General features: G+C 32.5%; 1 protein-coding gene across 1 annotated transcript; it reads left to right on the forward strand.

The window, feature by feature from the left end:
- The first annotated feature begins 240 nt into the window (after window positions 1–240).
- LOC150036137 (basic form of pathogenesis-related protein 1-like) lies at window positions 241–744 on the forward strand. The gene has a single exon (XM_090314169.1). The coding sequence runs from the start codon at window positions 241–243 to the stop codon at window positions 742–744; it is 504 nt and encodes a 167-aa protein (XP_090170295.1).
- The last annotated feature ends 10,712 nt before the right edge of the window (window positions 745–11,456 follow it).

The following is an 11,456-nucleotide window of genomic DNA, read 5'->3' on the forward strand; positions in this document are numbered from 1 at the left end:
ATATTATTCTATTATTAGTAATATACATATATAAATTGAATTACTTATGAGAAATTATTGAGAATTTCGTTGGTGCTCCACTATTATTAGGCCTTTGCTCTGTCTTCCAAAATAACCACCTAAAATGGAACCATGCTCATCTCTCTTCTCTGTATAAAAACTCTTTGCTAAGCCAAACCGAAAACACACCAAATCTTGAAATCCAAAACATTCAACTATTCCTACAACTATCTTAAAAATATGGCATTTTCCAACATTATCTCTGCCCTTTGTTTGTTGGGGCTAACCCTAACCCTAATCCTAGCTTCCATTGCCCCCGTCATGGCCGAAAGCTACCCTAAGAACTACATTGCCGCCCACAATGCCATCCGTGCAGAGGTTGGTGTCGAGCCCGTCCATTGGAACACTACCTTAGCAGCGTACGCTCAAAATTATGCTAACACGAAGATTGCCACTTGTCAGATGGAACACTCTGGAGGACCTTATGGTGAAAACCTAGCAGAGGGATACGAAATAATGACAGCAGAGACAGCAGTGAGTCTCTGGGCCGATGAGAGAAAACATTATGACTACAATTCTAATACGTGTGTCAATGACTCTAGCCATTGTCTTCATTATACACAGTTGGTATGGAGGAACACCAAATCTATTGGTTGTGCCCAAGTGAAATGCCAGAACAATTGGGTTTTTCTGATTTGTAACTATTATTCTCCTGGCAACTATATAGGCCAACGTCCATATTAAAAGTAGATAATCATTAAAAGGTTTGTTGATTGGGTATTTAATAAGAAAAAAAAAACAAAAAACAAAATTAATAAGTATGAATAAGTATATACGGCCGAAAGAACTATATTAACCCAACACATCCGATATCTCATTTGTAATGAGTTGGGGTTTAAATAAATTAAAACTTTGTATGGATCCAATTCATGGATTCACCAGTTTGGATTGAATTGGATTAGCCTATGTTTTATTTTTAAATTTCAAGTGTATTTTTTTTCTTACTATTCAAATTATACATATTTTAATTCTAACTTTATTTAATTTCATAATTCCTTTTTATTACTTATTCTCCAATAACTCTTAAAATTTTAAAATTTTAAGCATTTGTGAAATGTAAATTTTCAAGTAAATATGGAAATTGAGTTGCAAATTTTAATCTAATGATTGAAAATAGATATGTAAATATATTTATATACATATATATATATAGACACATATATAGATACATATTAACATTTTAAATTTTCTTAATACAAAAATTTGAATTTATGACTGGAACAAGCCAAACAATCCAGCCGAAATATTTTATAGTTGAGATAGGTTAAGTTGAATTTCTAATTAAATAAGGGTTGTAATTTAGTTTGAAAAATTGACAACCCTAACTAACAATTGTGTTGAGTCTAACATGTGTTTCAGATTGGTATACTTAAAGTATAGTATTGACATTTCAATTATATATCAGTATTAATTTAAATGTATTTCAAGTATATCATTTAGAATATCAATAAAATATCTATCATTCCTTCAAAAAGTTGTACTAAATATTACATTGGCGTATCATTAGTTTACAGTCATCGCACATTGATTAAAAAATAATGTAAAATATAGAATTGATGTATCAATAGTATATCAATAGTACTCACTAAAATTTGATTTCAAGTAAATCAGTAATGTACATTTAATGTATCAACACTCATTCAAAATTTTCAAGTATACTATTACAGCATCTGTGGTTTATCATAACTTATTCAAAATTCATTTAAAGTAAAATATTGATGTGTAAAAATTGTTAAATCTCTAATTGATGCAAAATAAGCTAATGGATTATGATAAATTCAATTATATCAATATTGATACTATCCCTCTAGGCTTGAAGATTTATAAAATGCTAAACAATGGTAATCAATACTAAATGGGAGAGGAAAGGACGTTGAAGGGGTTCGAACATGACTACCTGCTCTATACCAAACTAAATAACTAATTGACCTAGCAGCATAAGTTTATGGGTTATGATATATTTACAGTTAATCACAATGGACAACACTTTTAGGGATAATAAGAATGTGTATGGCAACATCTTTAAAGAATTGCAAACATAGCAAAATCTATCAACAATAGATTCTATTGCTAATACATTCCTACCCGCGATATATATATATATATATATATATATATTGCATTGTACTATATTTGCTTATATTGTACACTTGATTGCTGTATTTTCAACTACCTCGATATTTATTTATATCTTTACTTATATTAATTTCAAAAGAAATTTTGCAAGGTTGTTAATTGATCGCTTATGTCTACAGTTTAGGGATGTTGAAAGTAGGTGGAGACCGAACCACTAGAAATTCTCTAGGACCGAGTTACGTGCATGGACTTATATTTCTTATTTACGTTTTTAATGGCAAATTTTTAAAAGTAGAAAAAGAAGGTGTACTATTTACATAAAATAGTAAAATTTTAATCTTCTTTGATAGAGACTGATACAAGTCTATCAGTGTCTATCAGTGATACAAATTGATAGAAGTCTATCGTTGATAGACGTCAATAGAAGTTTATGAGTGTATCAGAGTTTTATTTTTTATTTTTTTGTTATTTTTGTAAATAGTTTAAATTTTTTTTTATGTGTAAAAAATTTTCTTTTTTTAAATCTCTATTAAATATAATATTTTTCTTTAAAAATATATATTAATTACTTAATTCCTTATGGGAAATACCTGTTTAAATGGTCAATTGTTCATTAAAGAAAGAAGAATAATAAAAAAATAAAAATTCTAAATAAAAGCACTTCCATCAAAGTTCAAGAATTTTAAGAACTTCTCTCCTATGACATTTGTTCATGGTGTTTGGTATATATGGCATTCTAATGAGAAATGTTAGTGAGTTCAAATTTTGAGAATTGAGATCATGTTTGAGATGTGTTTAATGTTGAAAAGGTTGAAATCTTAATTTTATTGATTGTTGGATGGAAATATGGATAAGATGTTGATTCCGACGGATATTTTTTGAAAAATTGTAAAACTAAAAAGTTCTAACATAAATTTAAATTGGTAAATAAACATTTTATGATTTTTAAACAAGTTAACATGTATGTTATTTATATTATATTTACATTAATGAAATTTTGAGTTCAGTTGTTTAAAAATAATGAAGTTTAATTAAATTGGACTCAAAATGTAAAACTATTTGAGCTTAGTGAAGAATGGTTAACCAGAGGTTTAATTAAACTGGACTCAAATAAATTGACATTTTCAGTCTAGTTTAATTAACCCTAGTGAAGTGTGGTTAACGTGAGGTTTACATTTAGTGGAGAGTGGTTAACATTAATTATCATCGAGCCTCGTTTTAATGTAAAAATCAATATTTATAAGTATTTGAAATTCCAACTTGAAAACATTCCATGAATGTATTGTTTTTAAGAAGTAATCCATATGGCTTTTTTCCTCATTCACAAGAGAGCACATGGGACTTCCATCGGTAAATGCACAAATTTACCATAATATTATTACTTTCCATAGCTTGCCGGTGAACGAAGTCTCAAAGTCTAAAGGGGATGTTTTTGCTGAAAATGCATCCATTTACAAATTTATTATAAAGCCCTTTTTCTTGCAAGGGCTACCTGATTTATATAATTGATTTTAGAATGAAACTCTATATTTATCTAATATGATCAGCCATACATCCGAAATGAATGTTTGGTCGAAAAAATTTAAATCCAACTAAACAATGATAAATCTAAAAGCACACTGTACTGAAGGAGCATGTTGAATATCTCACATTAGAAAAATAGAGAGACCTTAAAATTAGTTTCAACATGAAACCGAGTTTATCTAATAGGAATCATAGCCCATAAATCCCAAACGGATATTCAATTCAAAAAATGAGGAACAATTAGCAACACAATGTTAACCATTCTTCACTAGGACCAAATACTTAAGATTAACGCTGGAAAGATGAAGAAAAGGTTAAGAAATATTCTGCCAAACCCTCGATGATCGATACTCGATGCTCGATGTCTTCCTACTCGATGTTCAATGATCATTATCTTCTTCACCTGACGAGTCTCTGCTAAATCCTCGATGAAACTCGCTGACAACTGAACTAATACTCGATCTTACTCGGTGATTCTTGAACAATATTCGGTGCGACTCGAAGGTGAAAACGATCAACTCAAAGCTACTTGATAGTGAAGATCGATGCACGATTGAACTTGATACTCTGTTATTCGATGCGATTTGAATGGTGAAATTATAGCGCGTGATTTGCAGAAAGAAGATAATCGTATAAACAAGAAAGATAAAGGCAAGAAAATGAAACACAAAGTTTATGTGGTTCGGCAAGACTGCCTACGTCCATGGGAAGATCCAAGTTCTTTTACTAATAAAGATTGCGTACAGTTTTTGTTGTTTACATAAAACTAGGAAAAATGATGATAACTCTCTATTTTTGTTTTAAAGATAAGGGATATTTATAGAGCATATCAGCAGGCCGTTTACATCAAAAAATTAGTTATAAACAAATAAAAATCAAGGTATTTGAGTAAGAGATTCTCCACCTTGACTCTAATGCCTTGCAATCTTCTGATCTTCCTGATTCTAACCGTTTTGTCTACACAGGGTATGTAATGTTGCTTCCCAGCTGATTAGATTAGAACCATAAAGGTAAAAGTAACATGTTAAGAACCTCTTTTATCCAAATCACCAGCATAGTCAACATACACATATCCATAAATTTCTAAGCTTGGTTCAGCTAATCTTTGGTAGATTAATCTTGAGTTTTTAGACCAAACCAAGTACCTTAAGATCCATTTACTACCCTCCTAGTGTCTCTTACCAGGATTAGACATATATCTACTAACTAAGCTAGTTGAAAGAGATCAGGTCTGGTAGAAATCATTAAATACATTAGGCTTCCGATTGCTTGATTATAGGGTACGACAGCCATTTGTTTATGATGTTCTTGGTTAGAATCTTTAGGAGAGTTAGCTGAGGACAACTTAAAATGTTGAGCAATAGGTAAGCTCACAGGTTTTGCATCATTCATGTTGAATCTTTTAAGGATCTTCTCACAGTAATTGGACTGATTGTTGCTTAGAATAGACTCTTCTTTGTTCATTTGGATCGCTATTCCTAGGACCTTGATTTCTATTCCCAATTCCTTAACATCAAACTCCCTTTTGAAGAGGTTTTTAAGATGGGTTAGATCTCCATTGTACCTTCTTACCAGCAACATATCATCTACATATATGAGTAGGTAAACCTTGTCCTTGTAAGAATCTTGAGCCACTAAGGTTTGGTGTAGGGGATGGTCTCCATAGGTCTAAATGGACATAATCCAATGTTTCTTTGGTGATATGTTGAGATTTTGTGAAACTTTGTTTGGTTGCTTAACCTAAAATGTTGCGTTCAAGAAAGGAAAGGTGCTCACTGATACCTTTGGGCAATATACCTTACTTGGATTGTGCTTGCATCACTTTTTCACTAATATGGGATAGCCTATTGTACCACAAGTCAACATCTGTTAAGCTAGCTATTGAAACTGTGTAGGCACTTGTCATCATCTCTACTCCTCTCACAATATAAAGATCATTGACCTTTCCACCAACCAATACAACCTTGGAATCCTTGATCACCTCAAGAACTCCACCTTTTCCTCTGCATTCACACCCAGTGGAGTCCAGCATATCCAGAGATATCAAGTTTTTCTTGAGAAAAGGTACATGTCTCAGATTTCTTAGAAGCTTGAATGATCTATCCGTTCAATTCAAGTATACTGAACCAACCCCATTAATCTTGCAGGCTTCATTGTTTCCCATGTACACAGATTCTCCATCTACATCCTTGTAAGTATTAAACCCAGGTCTGAAAGGTGTCATGTGATAGGTACAACCAGAGTCAAGTACCTAGTCATGCTTCCTAAGAGTACTGATTTGATTGGTTTGGTTTCTAGTGGAGGCTAATGAAGGAACTCTAAACCGATATCCAGTGAGCCGAAGCGGATCGTTCCAAATCCCATTGAGAAAGAACACAAATAATTACAGTCTAAATGGAAACGGTTAAGCATAATAAAAAATTACAGCATACTAGTTATAAAGGAACAAACAAGGAATGGAGTATGCAAACCTTTGAAGAACCTTTCTTCATGTATCCCTCAATCGTTTAGCAAATCGTTCAATCAGCACAAACTTGAACGCAACTATCAAAACACGATCTAAACGAATGTCTGAATGAATCTTGATCCCAATCGAATCCAACTTGATCCTCAAACTAAATTAAAACACCAACATAATTGTTACCTTGGTATTCTCGGTGTGAGAATCCAAGAGTTGTGGGCTCTATATGATTTTGGATTGAGGAAAACAGGAGGTAGACGATCAAGTATGATTTTTATTCATTGTTTATCATATATTTTATAAACAATGAATAAAATATCATATATTTTATTAAATACACACTGAGTTTGTACAATAATATTTACAATCTATAGGACCCTACGAGATTTAGAGCATCAACCCCAATGGATGTTTCCTGGTTTCATGTTTTGCTAGAGTTGGCCCTCGGCTAGGTTTTGGCTGCGGCCGAGGATGGCCACATTAATTTCGGCTTTGACTCGAACTAAATCTCTTTCCTTAGCTCATTTTTGGCCTAGAATGCTATTTTTTAATTTAGTTTTAAATAGTTTAAAATAGGTAAATCAAAAGATTAAAATAATAAAAACTTGCATATAAAGGAACTTTGTTTAAGAAAGATTCTAACAAAAGTGGTGTATTTAAACAGACTGTTTAGGGAACACCCCTACCTGAAAACTGATTTGGGAGTTAGCTAGCCAATCTTTTATTAAAACATAATGTGACTAGTTTACTAAAGTGTTTAGTAAATTTAGCAAAATTCACATTATGGAAGTTATCCAAACATAATAGTTATGTTTTGGAAAATAAATAAAAATTATTTGGATAAAAGATTTAGCCTGAGTTCGTTTATGTGATGAAACCCCTATTATAAAATACTTAATGGGAGAAAAGATATATATTATGTCATCTCCTTTACGTTCATTGGAGGATTCATAAAGTGAGATTCATACTTGGCCATGTGGCAACCCTGGGAGCGCTCTCCCTTTAGAAGGTGTTTACATGGCCAAGACCAAGGTGAATTAGAGAAATTATTTATAGCATGTGGGAAAAGGATATGTGTTAACATATCTTGTAGTCTCCATCATTGTTTACGACGTTAGACTCATGTTTGGGCTCATGGTACCCTGAGAGCATCCTCCTTTGGAAGATGTTTGCATGCACGGGCCAATATCCAGTTAAACTCCAACAGTGGATAGGACTGTAGTTTTCTATTTCTAATATTGACCTACTCTTCGACAAGCTTATTGGAACATAACTATAAGATCTAAAATGTTGGATTATACTTACAAGAACACATTAAAGTAGTGAATGTTGTTTTGATCAAATAATGGTAACTAAACGTTATGTGAATAAGAGCTATTCTGATATAATGTTTGGTCGATAATGCCCCAATCCAGTGAAGGAACACTTGACCTACCCTTCAACGGCACCTGTTCTAAATCACTGGAGTATCATTGCATTAAACATGATTTATAAGGTTCATAAAATTTAATGCTGGATTTAAATGAAAATTTTATTACATGTTGTTAACTAATATATTCTATATATTTCAATGATTTTTCATTTTCTCTCATGTTTTTAATTTTGAATTACCAATATAAGTAAAAAAAATTGAGAAAAAGTACTACATGGAACAGTACAATTAACACTTTAAATGATAATAGAACTTTTGAGTTGCCTTTAAATGAGAAATGTTCTCAAAGATCTGTTGCCAATTCATGATTTATTCATGAACCATGTTATTAATGAATCACAATTAGAGAGAGATAGCTTATATTTATCTTCTAATTGACGTATTGGATATCGCTTAAAAGATAGAGCACAAGACAACAACATATCGTAAGTTGAAGTCAATATAAGCTTAATTTAGACAATTATCTAAATATTCTCAAGATTAATTATTGTGATTCAAGAATATAAATCACATGACTAGAGCTATATGAGGAAAGTGTTTCTAAATGAGCTTTGGGAGTCACACAATGAGATATTTTGGAAATACCTTGATGGGAATGAAAATAAAAATGAAAGTAATTTTGATTTACTAGACTCTTGGTGAATAATAAATATTTCACACCTAGATAGATGAATGAGGATTCATTATCAAATTTTTCTTCATTACAAATAGATTCTAATTCTTGGAAAATACTTAATGATGTATAATTATTTCTCCATGTTGACACCAGGAAACCCATCTCCATTAGTATAGTGGGAAATCATATGAAATGTCATAATTCTTACTTATGCTGAAGATGGTACTTTTAACACCACATGAGAAATTCAATTTATCAAAATTTTATTACTAATTAATTCATAATGTATGGTTGTTTCATGTAATAAATTGTGTATTTTCAAAAGTTATTTGAAATATATTAAACCTTAAATAAGTACAATTAGTATGAGTTAAAATGTTTAACACATATAAATACTACACTGAGAAATTCGGGATTATTGAATCTAGAACAATAAGATAAATTATTTTCTCCAAAAGGATACTTGGCTTTGGCAATTAAAATTGATTATTATCAATTTTAATAAAATGACTAGTATAGGTAATTCTCTAAGAGTTAGAGTTAAATTACTTTACCTATCTAAGAATCTTGTTGTTCATCCAATATTGTCATTGGACCTTATTGGATAAGGCTACAAGACAAAAGAACATGTTTGGCTTATACATTTTGACCCAGGGGGTCTGATGAATGTAAAAGCCAAACAAAAATCGTAAATATATCATCAATCTAATTGATGATTATTTAATGTATGAATATTTTTATCTAATGTAGCTAAACTATTTTTTTTATTTATTTATTTTTTTTTTAAGAGTTCAAAGCAGTTAGAATAAACTTCAAATCAATTAGACAAGTCTATTAAGACATATTAGGATCAGATCATAAAAGCACAAGAATTCCAGTACTACACCTAATTGATAAGAAATGAGATTATATCTCGACTTTAAGCGTTAGGTACAATTTTGGTGAAATTTATTTCAAAAAGAGAAAAATGACCTTGTTAGACTTTGTCACGTCAATGATGAGTACATTGTTAGACATGGTGACATCATTTATAAATAACACATCATTGTCATACTTTAGCTAGGATGTGTAATTGAATTGGATAGAAATAGAACTATTTTCCACCATATGAACATCCCAGAAGAACAAAAAGTAAATTGTGCCACCTTCATGTTAAGAGGCGATGCAGAGTTCTGGTGGGAATCCACACAAAGAACAATCAAAGGTACAGTCTCATGGCAGCAATTCAATCAGGCTTTTTACAACAAGTATTTCTTTTTGACAGTGAGATGTCAAAAGGAAGTGGAATTTCTTAATCTTCGTCAAGAGAACATGTTAGTGGCAGAGTATGAACGAAAATTTGATCGCTTATCCCACTTTGTCCTTCGACTAGAAGACACAGAAGAGAAGAAGGTGGAAAGATTTATTTGGGGATTAAGAGAAGGCATTCGAGACATTGTTATTGCTTTCCGACATAAAGAGTATGCCCTTACCCTTGAGTAGGCCTTACTTATGGAAGTAGATCTTGCTGCCAAAACCTCAACTTTTGAACGAGGATGCATGCGAAATGAAAAGAGGAAATTTCGCCCAACAGAGCTTCCAACGCTCACAACGGCAAGCAAAAATTTCCAAAAGCACTAAGGGCGTACAGTCACCACAGAATAGTCAAACATTTACATATCCTAAGTGTAGAAATTATGGAAAACACCATTTGGGGCAATGTCTTAGGAACTTAGGGGTGTGTTTCAACTGCGGCTAGACAAGTCACTATACAAAGGCTTGCCCAAAGCTCATCAACCAAGTATCAACGTCCCAGACCACCCAGCCTACTATTAACAAGGTTACCCAACAATAGAAAGGACGGGTGTTTGCTATTACACGTCAAGAGGCAGAGGATCAAGATGAAGTGGTTACAAGTATATTACCCATCCTCGAGTATTATGCTTTCACTTTATTTGATTCGGGCTCTAGTCATTCATTCATCTCTACAACATTTGCACAACATGCTCAATTAACATCAAAGCCTTTAGGCTACATTCTATCCGTAGCTACTACTGCCGGAGTATCTATGTTAGCCCACTCAGTAGTAGAAAACTGTGAATTGTCAGTATCAGGACATAAACTAGAGGTGACCCTTATCATCCTAGACATAAGTGATTTCGACATAATACTGGGTATAGACTAGTTAGCAGCAAACTATGCCAGCACAGATTGCCATAATAAAGGGGTCATATTCACCTTTCCAACAGGAACTAAGTTTATGTTTAAGAGTTCTAATGCACCATCAGCCCCAAGAATAATTTCAGCCTTAAAAACTAAACATTTGTTCAACCATGGGGCTTGGTCATATTTAGCAAGCGTAGTAGATTTACGAAACCAAAAGGATGAAATTAAGGTCATTCCTGTAATAAGGGAATTTAAAGATGTATTCCCAGAAGAGTTACCAGGTTTACCACCTAGTCAAGAAATAGAATTTTGTATAGATTTAATTCTCGGAGCTGAACCAATATCTAAAGCACCATATAGAATGGCACCTGCAGAATTAAAAGAACTTAAAATACAGTTACAAGAATTGCTAGATAAGGGATTTATACGCCCTAACGTGTCTCCATGGGGAGCACCTGTTTTATTTGTTAGGAAAAAGGATGGATCAATGCTGTATAGATTATCGGGAGTTGAATAAGTTGACAATAAAGAATAAGTATCCACTCCCACGCATTGATGACCTATTTGACCAATTACAAAGAGCCTTAGTATTCTTCAAAATATACTTACGATCTGGATATCATTAACTATAAATGAAGGAGTCAGATATACCCAAGACTGCTTTCCGAACATGATATGGGCATTATGAATTCGTTGTGATGCCGTTTGGATTGACGAATGCCCCTGGATTAGCAGGATATTATAGACGATTTGTGAAAAACTTCTCAAGTATAGCATTACCCTTAACTAACCTTACTAAGAAGAATAATCCTTTTGTTTGGAACAAAATTATCCCGTTCATGACTTGGAGTTAGCTGTCGTAGTCTTTGATTTAAAGATATGGAGACATTACTTATATGGGGAAAAGGTCCAAATTTATACAGATCATAAAAGCCTTATGTACTTTTTTACACAGAAAGAGTTAAATATGAGGCAACAAAGATGGTCAGAATTAGTCAAAGACTATGACTGTAAGATCCTCTATCATCCAGGAAAATCTAACATTGTTGCTGATGCTCTTAAGCAGAAATCAGCTCATACAACAGCTCTAAGTACCATCTCCAAACACATAATGGATGACCTGGAAAAACTGAGACCTCACT

Source organism: Benincasa hispida, chromosome 5, assembly GCF_027475165.1.
Source record: "Benincasa hispida cultivar pf3 chromosome 5, pf3_genome.v1.1, whole genome shotgun sequence".
NCBI lineage: Eukaryota > Viridiplantae > Streptophyta > Magnoliopsida > Cucurbitales > Cucurbitaceae > Benincasa > Benincasa hispida.

Bases quoted from the DNA above. Each gene is read 5' to 3' on its own strand.
- LOC150036137 (XM_090314169.1), top strand. From the start codon at position 241: ATGGCATTTTCCAACATTATCTCTGCCCTTTGTTTGTTGGGGCTAACC.